The following is an 18,994-nucleotide window of genomic DNA, read 5'->3' on the forward strand; positions in this document are numbered from 1 at the left end:
CCGTCCTCCTCCGTCCTTGCGCCATCCCTCCCACCCCTCAAGCTCTCAGCGGCGGCGCTGCTTGCACGGCTCCAGTAGCGGCTGCTCCGACCACGGGCGGTCCTCGACTGGCCGCGCCGCCGCCATGTTCAAGCCCGTCCTCGGTGGGAAGCGAGCGTTGGGATTGGTGCAGCGACCGACGGGGAGAGGGCGGCACGCTTCATCTACAAGCCGGCGCCGTCTAATGTTGTCTTCCTCTCCAGTTGCGCTGCCCGACGTCGTCCTCCTCTCCCATTGCGCAGATCCTGTTCGTCGGCCGGCACCTCCAATGAGGGCCACCACCGCCGAGTTGGGAGCGGCGGAGGGCGCAGCACCCAGGGGGACACGTGGGCGAGCGCTTGAGTCGCCTCTCATCGAGCAGAGAGGAGAGCGAGGTGAGGGCGAGGCCATCGCCGGTGGCGCCGCCGCCGCGTCCGTCTCCACCTCCGCTCCTCTCCCCGCCTGTCGTCAGCCACGCTTCTCAGTCCTCCCACGCCACCGATTGCCAGAAGAGAGGAAAGGAAGTAGTCATTGACATGTGGGACCTACGTGGGCCCCATGCTAACTCAGCTGCCACGTAGGACAAAACCGGGGTCAAAACCACCCAAGGACCTAGAGTGACCCAATTTTGTATGTTAAGGGATGTTATATATCTGATTTTTGGGTTGAGGGATGATTTTTCAGTGTACTTTTTCCTAAGGAGGTATAAATAGGCAGCCCATTAGAGTTCGCTCTTACTTCTTCTGCTAAGAACTGGGCCATTAGGTAGATGGGCCCATTTCCTGTTTGGGCAAGCTGGGCCAGACACAGTCCACCTATGGGCCTATTGGGCCTTCTCGGGGCCTTACCTAAGCCTGGGCCTCGTCTACCCTAACCCACCACGGGCCCGCCTCCATTGCCTCCTCGCTCGCCGCCGCCGCCGGCGACCACCACCGCCACCACCACCACCACCCGCAACCGCAGCAGCCGCCGTCTCTTCACCCGCCGGTGCCGACCCATCCAGCAACCCTCACGGCCAGCCACGCGCCGCAAGAGAGTCCAGATCTCCGCCTCGATCCGCGCGCCGCCGACGCCGACGCCGACGCCCACCCGGACCCGGATCTGCGCGCCGCCGGCACCTCCCCACGCGACGGTGCGCTCCCGATCCAATTCCATCTCCATACCCTCCTCACTCTGGTGCGACCCTCTGCCCTGATGGTGTGTCCACGCCGCCACCGACGTCTCCCGCTATGTGAATGGGAGAAAGAAAACGGGAGTTTTCTTGGTCTATTATTAGTTGCAGCAATCAGATGACAGCGACCTGAAACTCCGGGAATTCACACGTTTTTCTGCAGAATTTTCTTCAGAGTTATTCTTTTCTTTTCTTTTCTTTTCTTTTTTGCTACCATGGATGCTGGAGTTTTTTTTCGCTATGGAAGATTCAGTCTCTGCATCTTAACCAGTTATCATACCAGTGCAAAAAATTTATGATACACTTGCTTTGGTTTGGTTGGAGAAGGCATCAGCCTCAAGCCATCAACTTGCTGAATTTGACGGTGTCCAAGCTCTGAAGCATTCTATTGCTTCCACTGGATGGATTGATGGATGGATACAGCTTTACCATTTCTTACATCCCAATCTAACGCGGTAACTTTTTCCAGCCTGGGTTTTTGCATCATGTGTTGTTCTGACCGACCCCAATAATTAGTTGGCTGCTGCTGTAGTTGACTTATGGAATATTAAAATGCTGTTAATTTACTTATCCCAAGCTGTACATGATGCTGTTACATGATGCTGTTACATGTAGCTTCATGGGTTGCATGTAGACAGCCATTTCGGTTCCCCATGTCTGACCTTTAGTTAGTTGTGTACACCGAATGGCAGTAGAGATAGATGCGTAAGATGGTGGCAAATCTGATCACATGCTGTTCAATTATACCATAATGACAAAGCAACCATTTTTTAATTAGCTGTTCTTTTTTCTTAATTGGTTAGCTTAAAGAGGTTTGGTGGTGTGTCATGGACTCATGGGAACCTTTTTTGATTAGTGGAGGTTTGGTGGCCTCTTGGCAAAGCATAAGACCAACTCACACCTGCTCATTTATTCCAGATTTCTGACCAGCCTTGACACGGTAAATTTTTCGGAGGGGGGGTAGATCTGATCTGCTGGGTTTGTGGGAAGGGGCATATAAGGAGCTGAGGCCTCCCTCTGAGTGCATATCGTAGGCAGCTTCCCTCTGCATACAAGAGGCTGCCTCCCATTTCTCTTCTCTGTCGGTGTTCTCCTCAAGATCTGTCTTAAGTTCTTGAGATCTGGTAAGATTCTTCATGATCTCGTGCATACTTCTGCGGTTGATCTGTAGTTCGAGTATGGACCATGCAAGCTGTGTGGTTTCCTGTTTTAGTTGTTCATCTCAAGATACTTAATGCTGTGAATCTCTGAATTTGCTTGAGATTCATGCCTTGCACATATATGATCCCTTGCTAGATTCAGTAACTTGATTTACTCTGTGTTTGTGCCATTAAATTTGTTTCCTTTCACCCCTGTTTGGAACTATTTCCTTTTATTTTACTGCTTGCTACAGTGCTGTCGTCGTTGATGAATTAGAGGCATTATTATTCTGCTCGTAACTTGAATTCGTTAGCTAAACTTTTTGTTAGTGTTGTTGTGGTGACGGATCTCCATCTGTCATTCTCCTGATGCAGTTTGACACCAATAGGCACATATTATTATCATGAACTGCTCATTGGTTTATCAGTTTAATTGTGTTCCTCAGAACCTGACTAAATGTATTTCACAGCCTAGCAGTCTTTGCATGTTTCTTTTGACATATTGGTCATTGTGCTTGTAAACTGTGTATCTAGATAGCTTCTATTAACTCAAAAATGCTGCTTACAAGTTCTGATCTATATAATTACTTTTAGTGCTTATTCTTCAATCTCCTGAAAATCAGTTTTCATTATCACAGTTTCAGAACTAAGCTGAGAAGATGGTGAAGATCTGCTGCATTGGAGCTGGCTATGTCGGCGGCCCAACCATGGCCGTCATTGCCCTCAAATGCCCAGCAATCGAGGTGGTGGTTGTTGACATTTCCAAGCCTCGCATTGATGCCTGGAACAGCGAACAGCTCCCGATCTACGAGCCTGGCCTCGATGAGGTCGTGAAGGAGTGCAGAGGCAGGAACCTCTTCTTCAGCACTGATGTGGAGAAGCATGTCGCCGAGGCGAACATCATCTTTGTATCTGTCAACACCCCCACCAAGACCCGTGGTCTTGGAGCAGGCAAGGCTGCTGACCTCACCTACTGGGAAAGTGCTGCTCGGATGATTGCTGATGTCTCCAAGTCTGACAAGATCGTTGTTGAGAAGTCCACTGTCCCTGTCAAGACTGCAGAGGCCATTGAGAAGATCTTGACCCACAACAGCAAGGGCATCAACTACCAGATCCTCTCAAACCCGGAGTTCCTCGCGGAGGGCACTGCGATCGAAGATCTGTTCAAGCCTGACAGAGTGCTCATTGGTGGCCGGGAGACCCCTGAGGGCAAGAAGGCTGTTCAGGCTCTCAAGGAGGTGTACGCCCACTGGGTTCCTGAGGACAGGATTATCACCACCAACCTGTGGTCCGCTGAGCTCTCCAAGCTCGCAGCCAACGCGTTCTTGGCACAGAGGATCTCCTCTGTGAATGCCATCTCCGCCCTATGCGAGGCGACTGGTGCCAATGTGGCCGAGGTTGCTTACTCTGTGGGAAAGGACTCCAGGATTGGCCCCAAGTTCCTGAACGCCAGTGTTGGCTTTGGTGGATCCTGTTTCCAGAAGGACATCCTGAACCTTGTGTACATCTGCGAGTGCAATGGCCTTCCCGAGGTGGCCAACTACTGGAAGCAGGTCATCAAGATCAACGACTACCAGAAGAGCCGGTTTGTCAACCGCGTTGTGTCCTCCATGTTCAACACAGTCTCCGGCAAGAAGATCGCCGTCCTTGGCTTTGCGTTCAAGAAGGACACCGGTGACACCAGGGAGACACCAGCCATTGATGTGTGCCACGGTCTGTTGGGTGACAAGGCACAGATCAGCATCTACGATCCACAGGTCACCGAGGACCAGATCCAGCGGGACCTCGCCATGAGCAAGTTCGACTGGGACCACCCGATGCACCTGCAGCCGACCAGCCCCACTGCATTCAAGCAGGTGAGCGTGGTGTGGGATGCATATGAGGCCACCAAGGGGGCCCATGGTGTCTGCATCCTCACCGAGTGGGACGAGTTCAAGACCTTGGACTACCAGAAGATCTTTGACAACATGCAGAAGCCTGCATTCGTCTTTGATGGGCGCAATGTGGTCGATGCCGAGAAGCTCAGGGAGATTGGGTTCATCGTCTACTCCATCGGCAAGCCGCTTGATGCCTGGCTCAAGGACATGCCCGCGGTTGCATAATAATTTTCCATATTCCACACCTGAACCTCATAGCTCTCTACACTCTGCTGGTGCTGAAGAGAGTCTGCGTCGAAGAGGAATTTGGTTGACCATCATTTTTTATAGCTCGTTGTTCGTCTTTACATACAGGAGAGGCTACCATTTTGTCAAACAGAAAGTTGATTTCTGTTAGTATCTTTGTTCAAGTTTTTCTTGTGTTGCACCATTGTAGATCTGAAATCTTCAGGCCTCTACCGTTTGAGTGCCACCCTCAATCTTGTATGATGACATGAATTCTTATAGCCGATTTATTCTTCAAATGTATTCTTGTGTCGCTAAAGATTAATGATGCAATTTTTTCTTGGCCAAACTGCAGCAGTCTTGTTTGCTCTGGTTTCATTGTTTTTGGCTCGGCAATAAATGTGTAATATGCTGTAACTGAATGAAAAGATTGGTCCAATTTTTTTGGTGCTGCCTCTCCTCTGACCAACCACTGGAGAAGAGAGCCGGAGATGATCCGGTGACCGGAGCTAGACAGCGACAAGGGTCACAACTTGCCTCCCAATTCTTGACCAGGAGGGGCAGCTCTGGTACTTAACACAAATGTTTTCACAAATAAGAAAAGAAAACCCGGAACAAATAACGGAGTTGGACGGTAGTGATAGAAAAGGGAACACGGCAAATTCGAGTGGTATTTAAGTGTACCATGGAATTTCATGAAATTTTAGTTCCAGGTATATAAGGACCTATAAATATAGAAATATGTTAGGAGAAAAAAAACATTAACGGCAATTAGACGTGAGCAGGGGCAGTAGGCTAACATATAACCACTTGTTTTTTTAACTGAACTAACTGTTAGAATAAATGGGCTAGGCCCGATTTTTCTATTAAAATCTCAAGGGCCCATAATAAATGTTAAAGAAAATAATATCGCCCTGAGAATTAAAAGTGGAGTATCTCAACTTAAATAGAGAGTTATTGGAGGCTACCTGTTAACCGGTTGAGGTGGGGATCGGAAAGCCACACGCGCGCGCGCCGAGCCGAGCCGGCCGTGGGCGAGGCGAGGCGTGCGTCGCGTCCGCAACGGGTGCGGATTCCTCTCCGACGCTATTAGGAAATAGAGACCCCCGGTCAGATCTCTACGCTTTCTCCCATCACTGGTTCTTCCTCCGATCAGATCTCTACGCTTTCTCCCATCGCTGGTTCTTCCTCCACGCTTGCGCCTGTGCTGCTTCTGCTTCCCCGGTTCTGATTGCTTGCGCGCACGAATGATCGGAACGAGCAGGGCCTCCGAAACCACACCTTCGCCTGAGATCTGCACCGGGTAGGCGGGTGATCAGGTTTTTAAGGAGTGCTTCCGTACAACTGCTCTCTCTTCATCATCGTCGGTGGTTCTGTTCGGTATGCGTCGCGGCAATGTCTACTGGTGGCGGCGTCAACGGAGGTGCGCCAGGAACTGGAGTCGCACCGATCGACAACACCAACGGAGGCAGTTCTGTCTCACAATCCAGCGGAGGGACCTTTACAGGGTATACCATCCTACTGCTATCTCTGTTTTTGTTACATCTGTTAGTCGCAATGTTATTGCGTTCTCTAAATGATGTTGATGCTTATTTTATCTTAAGCATGCTCCTGGTTATGTTTAATTTTATCACTAGATCACCTCACATTGTTCATGTCATGTTTATTGTCTTAATATTTTGGATTAAAATATACCGATATATGACCATATTTCCAACACTAACACACAACCATCCGAAAATTTTCAATCCAAATTGTCTCAGTTAGGTCAGAAATGTGCTCACAAATTACTTCTATAGTATCCTACAATCCCTTGAAAATAATCCTTATCATAGGTCATAACATGTGACTTTATGTGTATAACACATTTAAATATATATAAATATTTGGTTACCAGTTTGACGTGTAGTTTCATATTAAATTCCTTTATTTTAAATATGCTATTTTCTAAAACAAATCCTCATAAGGGATGTATGTAGGCTACGCATATAGATATTCTTTAAATAATTATTAAATGGTGGCTCTTCACTCAATATTTTTACTTTGGACTAAAAATTTTTATATGTGTTTTACTTTCGACCACCTCAACTTTCTTCGTTAGTGACATCCACTCTCTCCTCTATCAAAGAATTGATGTGGTTTGCACGTAAGTGAAAGACAATAATGTGCAAGTGTTATTGTACTTTAGACTGTTGATGTATTTGAGATGAGAGTTGGGGTGATCCAAATTTCTAAAAAGACAAGGTACTCAAGGTGAAAAGTAAAAGGATTGATTAAGTTATGATCCAGAGTGAAATTTTAGCTATAACAGTTAGCCCAAACTGCATTTCGATTAGAGTATTCACACTTTTCATGACTCTGGTTGATCACAAAGTCCTAGCATGTCTAATAGTCAATAAATTGTAGTAGTATTTCATCTCTGGAATTCCAAATTGTAGTTTAGATCAAGTTTTATCACCAAAATTTATCCATTGTCTAATCCTTTTATTTCAGACTAGGTACTTTTGTTATTTTAATTTACTTTGGATCACCCTGATTATCGTTTCTAAGCCATATTTAGCAAACTATATAGCTTGGGCACATAGGTGAGGGGAGCTCGCAAGCATGTTGAAGCTGATCGTCAGACCAGTCATTGATGTGTTCAAGAAGTGGTTTAGGTGATCAGAACTACTACCATACATCTGTCTTATAATAATTGTATTTCTACCATTTAAATTTTATATAAAAAAAGCATTTGTAATAAGATGAAACCCATCCAATTAGTCAGATAGAGATATCCTGCCTTCTGTCCTACCATCTTTCCATCCCCATTGGCGCCAACCTTTCTTTTATTCAGTATGTTATTATAGTTATCCGTGTTTACTAAATTTTATAATGCAAATATTTTAGAAAAAAGGTAGTAGAAAAACAGCAAAATTATCTAGTTTAAAAGTGAAAAGCTTGGATAAATAGTAAAATTTTGGTAACGAAAAATTGATAACAAAAATGACCTAAACTAATTGTTGTTTTTTTTAATAATAATTAAAAAAGTGCTGAGTTGCCGAGCAGTAGTAAGCTCCCAGTCCAAACATTTCTCCTCCTCGGTCTGGAGCCGCTCCCCCCTCCCCGCCGCCGCTGCTCTCGACGCCGACGCCGACGAGGCAGCTAGGCCGGCGACGAACCTCGATCTCGATCCGCTCGCCGCCGTCCGTCGCCGATCCGCGCGCCGACACCGACACCGACCTTGATCCTGATCCGCGCTCCCCGCGACGTACGCCACGGTGGGCTCCCGATCTGACCCCATCCTCCATCCACCCTCCTCACTCTCCGCCGTCGTAGTATATCTCAGGAGGGCTACCAGCTGAGCCGAGGGAGGAGAACTGGATGCCTCGTGCGCACTCAAAGGCCGCAGCTTTAGCCTTTAAGCTTCTTTTTTTTTTCTCTTACTATGGGGGGCTAGTTGTTTATAGTTAGTTAGTTAGCTCGAAGCCTCTCCTGCGTCTGCGGTTGCAACCGATTCGATTTCCAGGTTGGTTGGTTGGTTGGTTGTTTGCACTGATGGGAATAAACCTTTATGCATAAATAGCTTTGCGTGACTTGCACTTTGTGCAGCTAAATGTGACAACCTGCTGTTGCTGTTGCTGTTGATGTTGATGTTGCTGTTGCTGTTGATGTGCGTTGTGATCTCTGACCAACCTGAAATTACCGGGAGGCCAGGGTAGATCCAGTTGTTTTGTGGTGAGTTGTGTGGTTGTGGAGAGGAGGGCGCATGATATAAAGAGCTTGGGGTTTGCTCCCCTCTGAATACAAAAGTGACAACTTGGGGAACTAGGCAGTGCCTCTGCATAGCATAGATCTTCCTGTCCTTTCTTTCTTGTCTAGTGGTGAGATCTGGTGAGGATTTTCTCCTCAAGATATCCCTTTTTTCGGTTTGTAGTTTGTTCTGAACATCTGTAGTTTGGCATGTCCTTCCATGATCTAGCTGTTCGTTCTGAAGATCCATAAAGATATTGATACTTACTGTCTTGGGAACTGGGGGATATCATTTCCCTTTCACCCATATGTGAATCAAAGTTTATTTTATTTAGTTTACCTCTTAGATTCGTCATTTCGCTTGCTGTCGATTTTGCCTTCTTTAGCTGTGTAGTCATGATAGAATCGTTGCAGCAATGGATTTGGTATTGTGTCCTTAGGACTTAGGAGTAGTTTGACCGTCTTCCCAGAACTACTGCTGTTTCTTTCTCCATTCAGTTGGGTGGTAGCTTTCTCAGAACCAGAGTTCACAGTCCTGCACTCTTCACATGTTTATTTCGGGATCCTGGCTGGTGTGCTTGTGATCTGCGAAACACGGCTGCTTATGTTCACTCAGAAATGCGCACATTCCTTTCAGTTTACTACTCTGCAATCTCCCTCAAAATCTAATTTATATGGCAGGTTTGCAGTAAGCAGGAAAGATGGTGAAGATCTGCTGCATCGGAGCTGGATATGTCGGCGGCCCAACCATGGCTGTCATTGCCCTCAAATGCCCAGCAATTGAGGTGGTGGTTGTTGACATCTCCAAGCCTCGCGTTGATGCCTGGAACAGCGACCAGCTCCCAATCTACGAGCCCGGTCTTGATGAGGTTGTGAAGGAATGCAGGGGCAGGAACCTCTTCTTCAGTACGGACGTCGAGAAGCATGTCGCTGAGGCAGACATCATTTTTGTGTCTGTCAACACCCCTACCAAGACCCGTGGACTTGGAGCAGGCAAGGCTGCTGACCTCACCTACTGGGAGAGTGCTGCTCGGATGATTGCTGATGTCTCCAAGTCTGACAAGATCGTTGTTGAGAAGTCCACTGTCCCTGTCAAGACCGCAGAGGCCATTGAGAAGATCTTGACCCACAACAGCAAGGGCATCAACTACCAGATCCTCTCCAACCCAGAATTCCTTGCAGAGGGCACTGCGATTGAAGATCTCTTCAAGCCAGACAGAGTGCTCATTGGTGGCCGGGAGACTCCTGAAGGAAAGAAGGCTGTTCAGGCTCTCAAGGAAGTTTATGCCCATTGGGTTCCTGAGGACAGGATTATCACCACCAACCTGTGGTCTGCTGAGCTCTCCAAGCTCGCAGCCAATGCGTTCTTGGCGCAGAGAATCTCCTCTGTGAATGCCATCTCTGCACTATGTGAGGCGACTGGTGCCAATGTGTCCGAGGTGGCCTATGCTGTGGGGAAAGACACCAGAATCGGCCCCAAGTTCTTGAATGCCAGTGTCGGCTTTGGTGGCTCCTGTTTCCAGAAGGACATCCTGAACCTCGTGTACATCTGCGAGTGCAATGGCCTTCCTGAGGTTGCCAACTACTGGAAGCAGGTCATCAAGATTAATGACTACCAGAAGAGCCGGTTTGTCAACCGTGTTGTGGCCTCCATGTTCAACACTGTCTCTGGCAAGAAGATTGCCGTCCTTGGCTTTGCGTTCAAGAAGGACACCGGTGACACCAGGGAGACACCTGCCATTGATGTGTGCCATGGCCTGTTGGGTGACAAGGCTCAAATCAGCATCTACGACCCACAGGTAACTGAAGATCAGATCCAGCGGGACCTTTCCATGGCCAAGTTTGATTGGGACCACCCAAGGCACCTGCAGCCAACTAGCCCCACGGCTTTTAAGCAGGTGAGTGTGGTCTGGGATGCGTATGAGGCCACCAAGGGAGCCCATGGACTGTGCATCCTCACTGAGTGGGACGAGTTCAAGACCTTGGACTACCAGAGGATCTTTGACAACATGCAGAAACCTGCATTTGTCTTCGATGGGCGCAATGTGGTCGATCCTGAGAAGCTCAGGGAGATTGGCTTCATTGTCTACTCTATCGGCAAGCCGCTTGATGCATGGCTCAAAGACATGCCCGCGGTTGCATAATTCTGAATCCCCACCTGGAGCGCTCTGCTGGAGCTGAAGAAATTCGATAAGGAAACAGAACCGGTCGACCACTATTTTCTGTAGTCTGTTTTTGCAGGAGACAGCTACCATTTTCTCAGTCGTAAGTTGAATATCTGTTAGTATCTTTGTCGAAGTTTTCATGTTTGCAGCTTTGCGCCTTTGTAGATCTGAAATCCTCAAGCCTCTGATCTAAGAGTGCCACCCAAAATACCTCTTGTATCACATGAACTTCTTATAGCCGATTTATTCTCGTATTTCAAAGACGCTACAGATTAATAATGCATTTTTTTTGCCAAATAAAGGCTGTGTTTAGATCCAAAGTTTGGATCCAAACTTCAGTTCTTTTCCATCACATCAACCTGTCATACACACACAACTTTTCAGTCACATCATCTTCAATTTCAACCAAAATCCAAACTTTGCGCTGAACTAAACACAGCCAAAGCAGCCGTGTTTGCTCTCATTTCATGGTTTCTTTGCTGTCATTTCGTAGTTTTATGCCTGAGCAACGAATGGCAGCAGATATAAACTGGCTGTGCACAGTATGCTGTAACTAAATGGAAAGAGATTCCTTTTAAGTTTTGATGCTGCTAATTGCTGTGTCCAGCCAGTTTTGTGCTGCTGTGATCTTGCCGACCAGCTTTTTGTAAAAATTTGTGCAAGAGGAATGGATGGTATGGTAAAAATTTGGTTACAGTGGTCTGCTGAATCGGTTAAGGTTTTGCATTTGTGAGCATAAGGTGCTGGAACTTTTATCCTCTCAAGAATTCAGTGCCAAAAGCTATTGCAACCTTCAGCGGGGCCTTCACACTTCTACAGGATTTATTTTCAGGTTGATCCAAATATGGGAATATATTAGATCACACATGTTTCAACTGCATAACATGTCTGTTCGATATGTAAAGAAAGAGCATGCTATGCGGGTGTTTTCTGTTGTGGGACTGGCATAGTTCTGCAGCTTACTGAAAAAAAGGGGATAAGCAGTTTTCCTTTGCGTGTAAATGAATTATGCGCATTTTGTTTTTGTTTGATTTTCTTCAATGTTGTCATGCTGCCCTATATGAGAGCACCACATTCACGTGTATCAGATTTTGAAGGACTGGTCGATCAAGATGACCACACGTAACGGAAAACACAATGTCAACGATTAGTTCAATTAAGTTGCTGGGTAAACAAGATTCTGAACCAAACAAGATGTTACTTAAACATTCCAATGTCAAGATTTCTGACAAGCAGCAAAACTGCACGGTAAATAGATGTATGTGTATCATGCTTTGCTAGTATGAAAACTGCAATACATGTCTATGGTGAATCAACGGCTTCGCCAGCAGGAATGAATGATCACAACCGAGATCCGTTACAGATCAATAGCTGCGGCCCCAGAATGACCATTTCTTCGCAGGCTTTCCAGAAGCAAAGCATGTGGTTCCTGAATTTTGGTGCACCGCATCAGAAAAGGTTAGTTACAAGTGCATGGAAGAATACGTTGCAAGAAATGCAGTAAAAGACCGAGCAAAAGAGATTGTGAACCCAGGCTATTTGTGGCATTTTAGCTATTGCCTGCAAAGCATACCTTCTGGGAGATCTGGCTGTTCAAATGGTGTACACAATGTCTTGGCAGCTCCCAGGTCACCTTTTGTCCGAGCCTTCACATCCTTCTCAACTTCCTGAACCAGCACGAAAATGGAAGATGCCCATGTTGAGTAGAAAATGTTAGTAATCCAGTGTAAATAGTTCATAATGTTATGTTAATAACTAGTGCAACACAGGAGTATATTTGGTAGTAACTAACAGAACTCCAGATATCACAGTGCAATAAATTATTTTGCAGGTACTATTGAATGTGACCCTCGACCAAGACATTGCAAACCTCATTGAGTCTCCTTGCTATCCCATTTCGTTCTCCATTCTACTTAACTCCCATCTTTGAACTAAGCTCGACGGTGCTTTAAACTTCTATTGGTCACTGGTGTTACCCCTACCTTCCCATTCTCCCTCCACAATCAACAGATATAATAAAGATATACAAATACGCCTTGCCCCAGCAATCAAAAGAAAACTTTGTAGAAGAGAACATGAACACACTGGATATTCCAAATAGTTAACTAGTGCTAAAAAAATAACATGGTGAGAGGGAGATCTCATAAAAAGGTCTCACGTACCTCTTCATCACACCATGGAGCCAGGATCAATTTTTTGTCATTCAGAGCCACTATGAATTCATCCCAGGTGTTAACAACCTTAAGGCAGGCATCTCTCTTTTGTTTCGCCGTCTCAAACAAGTTTTTCTGAACCTCATCAAGTAACCCATTAACTTTCTCAACCAAGTCAGCCGTAGGAATATCAGCTTTTGCACCATTGTCTCGCCTAACAACACGGGCCTGAAAAGCAGATGATGTTTTCATTAACTCCCTCCATTTCATAATATAAGGCACAACTACTTTTTAAAGTTGTTCCATAATATAAGGCATGCATGCATGCATGCCATTAACTAACCCATCTTCTCTACTAAAATATTATTATTTAAATTCTCCACCATCAAGATCTCTAATTTTATTGGGTGCATGAATTACATTTATTAGATTAATCCAAACTATAAGGTGATAATAATTATTTCTTGGTCTTTGGGCTAAGGGTAGCTGTGCTTTATATTTTGGAATGGAGGGAGTATTAGTTGGAATAAAGGTTCAGGGAATAGTAGCAAATTAAACAGCACAACAAAATGAAAGTTACTCCATCCATGCCAAACCTATATGAGAAATGGTTGAGGGCACCATTCAGTCACTGGAAAAGATGTGAAAGTTGCTTAATTGAATCAAATTAACATATTTTAAGTAGAAAGAGGAGAAATAGGTTATTAAATGAACTAGCCAACTCATGCATTGCAACGATCTAGGATAAATATAAAATCTGAACTCAAGAACAATATATAGACTTCGGATTGATCATCAGTTCACAAATGATCCTATTATTACGAACCACATGTGCAAATGATATAATTATTCAGATAAAAGAAACACACGTGCATGTATGCACAGAACCCATGGTGATGGTGGTGGTATGGCAGACTTACCATCACCACCACCACCACTAGCTCTTTTTCTCTAACAGTAAAGATATAGCAGTTTTCAGGAAAATGCATGATAACAAAGGTGCCCTTAGTTTATATATTCATTAGCTACTTACTGTTTTGATGCCATTAATTAATCATATTTTCCATAGGGAATAGAGAACAAAGAAGCCATTTACACTTCATCTTATGCTAACAAGAAAAACCAATTTATACAAGTACACTGATCTACTAATAAACTTGTGGATTCTATCATGGATATGGAAGGCATTATTAATTTATCATTAACTACTTTATGAAGAGTCCTAGAAGCATTATAGTAATTAATGTGCCACTGATCAATGAAGTTAATAAATTAAATGGTGTGACCTCTGTACCTGATTGTTTGCCATATCTTTTGGACCTATCTCAATTCTTAGAGGAACGCCTTTCATCTCCCAGTGGGAATACTTCCATCCTGGAGAATAGTTTTCGCGGGTATCCAAGTCTGCTCGAATACCAGCTTTCTCCAGTGTCTCAACAGTCTTTTTGCATTCGTTTACAATAGCTGTTGTGTCAACATCTTTGTATGGAACAGGAATAACAATGACCTGCAGAGGTGCCACCCTTGGTGGAAGCACTAAACCTTTGTCATCTCCGTGTGTCATCACCATCACCCCAATCTGCAAAACAAGCATAGGGTCAATACTACAAATGTGAACATAATTTGGGTAGAGAACTCAGCAACTGGAAATAACAGATACATAGAATTAAAGTAAAAATAATAATTTAAAAAACTAGCGCATTCTGTATTTTAAAATTACCAGAGAGCTTAGCACTCAAAGCTAGCTCCTCATTCACAATAAAAGCCTCATTTCTTTTGTAAAACATTACCACTTCAAAAGGGCAAAACAAGAAGAAAATTCCAGGTACATTCCAAAATTTAACAATATATGAGAATTACCGAGCGGGTGGTGTATGCCCAAGAGTTCTGCCACACCATGGATCTTGAGCCCTTATCATTCTCAAAAGTGATATCAAACATCTTTGCAAAGTTTTGACCAAGACAATGTGATGTTGCCCCTTGTACACCACGTCCTGTGTTTGGAATGAAGGCCTGCAAATATGATAAAATTTTATTATTACTAAATATAAAGATAAGTACTCTTCTTCATCAGGGTAACTACAGAAAAACTAATCGGGTGGAATGAAGCAAACATTTCATATTAATACCTCAACACTTGTTGTATACAGTCCACCAGCAAATTTTTCCATCTCACTTTTCCTCCCTTTAGAAACTGGAACTGCTAAAAATTCTTCATAAATCCTTCGGTAGAGTTCCAAAATTTGGAGAACCTGAACATTGTCATGGATTAAAATAACTCAGCATCCTTTTAAATTAACAACACGTTACTCATTATTTCTGTTCGCTCCATCAGATATTCTACAAAATAGTTTTTTGTGCCAAGCAACCACTGGAGATAAATACAACCTTTTCACATTCGAAAATGTAAAACAAGGTTCAGGAAGTGTAATGAAATTGAAATATTACTGATGTCAAAACGACTATTTACACTAGCAGTATAATATCTTCTTCCTAGAATACTATGCATTGATATTGGGCCAGCTGTTGCTTCACACTAGCCAAAAGCAGGACAATAGTACTTAAAGATAGTTTACAACAGAAACACCAATATTTGTTAAACAAAAGATGCTGCTTATTTAGAACCAAAAATTCCCTGAGCAAGTTATGGCCAGCTGCAAATGGCAGCAGATTGCCCATTAGGGAGGCCCATGGATTATGGAGATTGCTCATATGGCAAGGCAGCAGCAAAAATGCTAGTGCTGGAAAAGTAGCTTAAGGTTAATTTAGCACATCTTGATTGGAGAGCTAATTTCTTAGTGATCATTTAGTTCTGACAGGGAGAATAATGGAACAGTATTCTCATTTTCCTAAGAATCCCCCCTTCATCCATGCATTCGAGCCCACTTCAATATGGCAGTTAACCCTGATGAACTGCGGTTGCAAAAACAAGTACAGTACCTCTTCGTCAGCCTCCTCTTTAGTTGCAAAAGCTGTATGCCCTTCTTGCCAAAGGAACTCACGGCTCCTGCGGAGAATAGTTACAGAATGTGTCAGCCAGAGATGATGAATATATCCCTATTCCCTAGTGCATAGGTCAACCACCTATTCGCCATCATGGAAACAGGTGGTGTATGATAATGCTCGTATTTACATTCACTAAGAAAATTGAGATCATCCTGACTCATTGTTATGAAACTGATGAATGACATAACATGCAGGTGACAACACATGAGCAGTATAGGAATATATACAATATTGGATATCATGGATATCATGCAGAACCATGTTGGAGAGTGGGACATGTAAGAAAAACCTAACCTAAAAATTCATATGAACACCAAAGTTGCAAAAACAAGATTCCCTTATCTTCCTTTGTCCCTTTTGTTTCAAGTAATGTCGAGCACAATTAGAAAAGAGCTATTTCATGATTTTCTTGGGAAAAGAGAAAATGATAACCCTTGACCCAGGATTACAGAATATTTGAAAGCATATCATGCCACTCATTTCACATAAAAGAATCCATATTCTTCCTTTGCAAAAAGTTTTTCGGATTTGTTAGGATGCAGGCAATCAGGCACTATTGAGGACAAAGCTTGCAAGCCAGGCACTAGAGGAAATAGGGCAGGGAGGGGTTTATAAACAATTGACTACCTTATGAATGGAGTTGGATTGCTAAACTCCCATCGCACGACGTTACACCACTGGTTACACCTCAAAGGTAAGTCCCGATGACTTCTTATCCATTTGGAGAAGTATGGATACATGACAGTCTCACTTGTAGGACGGATTGCGATAGGAGCTTCCAGATCAGATTTTCCTGATTTAGTGACCCATGCTACCTGCAAGATGAATTACAAAAGACTATGTTACTGTATCAAGTTCCAACAAATAGCCTAAAAGTAAAATGTGTATGCAACAGTTTATAACAAACAAAACAGATGCTATTGAACAAATAATAGTTGTCATCAGCACTACCACGTGGCATGTCCAATAGATAGTACCTCTTTTTACTTGACATTTTAGACATCGGCACAGTTCTAACAACTATGTCAACTCAATTATTCAGTCTCAGTGATTATGATCATACTCCAGGAAAAAGTGTTGCATGAAAGGCAGTGGCCTGTGCCAACAAATTGCATGACTAGCACAAAAATAGTTAGGTGGTCATACAACAGGTTTACAGGCCATGTGGTTCATGTGATTAAGAGCATCATTTCATATGGCTTGGGTGCTTGAATTTGAAATCTATCCAGAACTAACCTTTAGGAACTTTATAAGAGAAACAGGGAGTTTCTTCAGGAGAAATTATGGGTCAAACATTCAAAGCCCTGAGGTCTAGTTTGCCTCAATAATCAAATAAGAGAATGAATAGTGTCATAGCTTCATAGGTCAGATAGTTCGCATGCCTATGAATTTATGTGCTATCTCACAAATTAATTGAGAAATATTGTGGGTTATCTCACAAACGAGTTGAGAAATATTGCTCAGGTCAAGCAAGAAAAATCTTTTGAGTGTTCAGACTTCGGGCTGAAAAGGGAATCGTTACAAATAGTTTTTGCTAGCTTCATTTCATGAAGGTTTGTCAACATGCTCAAATGACAGACGTACATCCTAATGGGTAAAATACTGAATGATGGAGTAAATAGCATGGGAAAATACACACCTCTGGTGCAAAGCCCTCAATGTGGTCTTTCTCCTTCTGTAGGACATTCTCAGTGACAAACAATGGGAAATAATAAGGTTTCAGCTTCAGCTTTTTTATTTCTGCATCAAAGAATTCCTGCACCAAACCGCATAGGACTTAGGGAAAAAGAACATGATTATAGTAATGCCATTTTACTTAATAAACTGCAAACAAAGAAACAAAGGCAAGATCCTTGATGCTAAGAACGACACTTTTACACAACTCAATCAGAAGTTACTGATGATATAAAATAGACATGTTGAGATAAACTTATTAGTCCAAAAGGGCATCAGAATTAGCATTTGAAAAGCTGATTTGTTAATGTGATGTTTGCAGTAACTGTCAATCAGGGAAAAGGAGTGCATAAGGTTGACAAGATAAATACTTCAGGCAACACTCTAGACCAACTTGTGGACAGAGATTACTTTTTGTTATCATCACTGATGCTTAGGTTACAAGAGTACAACAGGCAACAATGACTACTTACATTTCATTGCAAAGGGAAATAAATAAAAATTAGCATCTTGATTAATTGAATTTAAGCAGGCATTGAGAAAAAACTTACTTTAAGCAATTCCCAGATCTCCATCGCCCATGGCCTCAAGATATAACAACCGGATATGTCATAGTACTCGATCATTTCACTGTTAACGACAACCTGAAGGAACAAAAAGTAAAAAAAAAAAAAAACTTCTATAAGCCCCCTAGCAAGAATGAGATATATTTTGAATTTGAAAAAAAAATGTTTGAGCTTGTTGTTTTGTTTTGGATGGCGATTAATAAATGGATAAATCAACCAATAACAGTTTAGAAACAGAATCTGTGTGTTCCATTCTCCAGTAACAGCTACGAAATAACTTATATAGTTAACATAACAGTATCATATCCTTGGAGATTACTAATTCTCTCTTCAGCAACAGCATTTGAATAGAGTAAATTGACCCAGAACAGTTTCAGAAAACCAGCAATAGCAATAGCAACTAACAGAACCACCAACATTTGCACTGATGCAGAAGTAAATCTCTGTTAATAAAAGTTCAAACGATTAGCTACCAACACTCCCTGCCAGAACTTGTCACACGCATCTCGAATACATCACCACCTTTAAATTCAATTCCACACATGAACACCTCATCGCACCCACATTACATTAAAATTCACCCAAATCTACCAACAAAACCTCGCCAAAAACTCATGAAAGGAAAAGGCGAGAAAAACCAACCTCGGAGTACCACTCCCCGAAGTTGTCATCCTTCTTGTACGCCATCCCGAGCTTCGTCTCCTTCTTCACCTCCTTCTTCTTCCCTGCAACTCAACCGCCACCAAACCCCCCATCATCAGTTGAAGAACAAAACGCAAAAACCCACCCAAATCTCCAACCCAACCCAACCCAACCCAACCACGCCGCACCTCCGCCTCCCTTGCCGCCGCCTCCACCTCCCTTCCCGGACGACATGGCTCCGCCCTGCACGGACGAAGAGACAGACAACACGGAAGTCAAATCTCAAACCCCGGAAACGCACGGAGAAATGGAGAAACAGCTTCGGTTTCGTGGATCCGGGCGCTAGCTAAGCTTGCCTGCTGCTACGACGCGGCGGGATCAGGCGAGGCGAGCGAGGGCGTGGGCGAGGCGAGCAGCTAGGGTTTTAGTAGTGGTGGCGGCGGCGGCGGAGGAGGAGGAAGGAGATGAGGGGAGTAGGCGGAGTAGGGCGCAAGTAGCCAATGGGGACAGCGTGGCGGGCGCGCCACGTGACGTTGCTGACGTGGACGGAGGAGGTCGGGGATGGGCCCGGCGTGTCAGTGAGTCTATACACGGGGTTAACGGGAGTAGACGTGGGTGTACTGCTC

General features: G+C 44.0%; 3 protein-coding genes across 6 annotated transcripts; 2 read left to right on the forward strand and 1 right to left on the reverse strand.

The window, feature by feature from the left end:
• The first annotated feature begins 2,214 nt into the window (after nucleotides 1–2,214).
• LOC4352146 (UDP-glucose 6-dehydrogenase 4-like) lies at nucleotides 2,215–4,779 on the forward strand. Its single transcript, NM_001423493.1, has 2 exons — nucleotides 2,215–2,313; nucleotides 2,967–4,779. The coding sequence occupies exon 2, from the start codon at nucleotides 2,988–2,990 to the stop codon at nucleotides 4,428–4,430; it is 1,443 nt and encodes a 480-aa protein (NP_001410422.1). The 5' UTR covers nucleotides 2,215–2,313; nucleotides 2,967–2,987; the 3' UTR covers nucleotides 4,431–4,779.
• A 2,703-nt stretch (nucleotides 4,780–7,482) lies between these two features.
• LOC4352147 (UDP-glucose 6-dehydrogenase 5-like) lies at nucleotides 7,483–10,679 on the forward strand. Of its 4 annotated transcripts, none has more exons than XM_015764998.3 (2): nucleotides 7,483–7,690; nucleotides 8,852–10,679. In XM_015764998.3, the coding sequence occupies exon 2, from the start codon at nucleotides 8,864–8,866 to the stop codon at nucleotides 10,304–10,306; it is 1,443 nt and encodes a 480-aa protein (XP_015620484.1). In that variant the 5' UTR covers nucleotides 7,483–7,690; nucleotides 8,852–8,863; the 3' UTR covers nucleotides 10,307–10,679. The 4 variants fall into 4 exon arrangements, with proteins under 4 accessions (XP_015620484.1, NP_001410425.1, XP_015620486.1 ...); NM_001423496.1 differs by having other exon boundaries at nucleotides 7,488–7,690; nucleotides 8,844–10,531; XM_015765000.3 differs by lacking the exon at nucleotides 7,483–7,690 and adding an exon at nucleotides 8,185–8,303.
• A 772-nt stretch (nucleotides 10,680–11,451) lies between these two features.
• Nucleotides 11,452–18,994, reverse strand: LOC4352148 (proline--tRNA ligase, cytoplasmic). The gene is made up of 13 exons (NM_001423494.1): nucleotides 18,725–18,994; nucleotides 18,557–18,611; nucleotides 18,369–18,451; nucleotides 17,712–17,804; nucleotides 17,126–17,242; nucleotides 16,114–16,301; nucleotides 15,421–15,487; nucleotides 14,610–14,732; nucleotides 14,341–14,493; nucleotides 13,775–14,059; nucleotides 12,490–12,708; nucleotides 11,901–11,994; nucleotides 11,452–11,756 (listed from the first exon to the last, which is right to left on the reverse strand). Exons 2-13 carry the CDS (start codon nucleotides 18,600–18,602, stop codon nucleotides 11,692–11,694), a joined length of 1,533 nt encoding a protein of 510 aa, NP_001410423.1. The 5' UTR covers nucleotides 18,603–18,611; nucleotides 18,725–18,994; the 3' UTR covers nucleotides 11,452–11,691.

The sequence above is a fragment of the Oryza sativa genome, chromosome 12 (assembly GCF_034140825.1).
Source record: "Oryza sativa Japonica Group chromosome 12, ASM3414082v1".
Lineage (NCBI taxonomy): Eukaryota > Viridiplantae > Streptophyta > Magnoliopsida > Poales > Poaceae > Oryza > Oryza sativa.

Bases quoted from the DNA above. Each gene is read 5' to 3' on its own strand.
- LOC4352146 (NM_001423493.1), top strand. From the start codon at position 2,988: ATGGTGAAGATCTGCTGCATTGGAGCTGGCTATGTCGGCGGCCCAACC.
- LOC4352147 (XM_015764998.3), top strand. From the start codon at position 8,864: ATGGTGAAGATCTGCTGCATCGGAGCTGGATATGTCGGCGGCCCAACC.
- LOC4352148 (NM_001423494.1), bottom strand. From the start codon at position 18,602: ATGTCGTCCGGGAAGGGAGGTGGAGGCGGCGGCAAGGGAGGCGGAG. The intron at 12,709-13,774 runs GTACAGAGGTCA...TCTGCTTTTCAG, and splicing joins AAGATATGGCAAACAATCAG to GCCCGTGTTGTTAGGCGAGA. The intron at 11,757-11,900 runs GTATGCTTTGCA...ACCAAAATTCAG, and splicing joins ACAGCCAGATCTCCCAGAAG to GAACCACATGCTTTGCTTCT.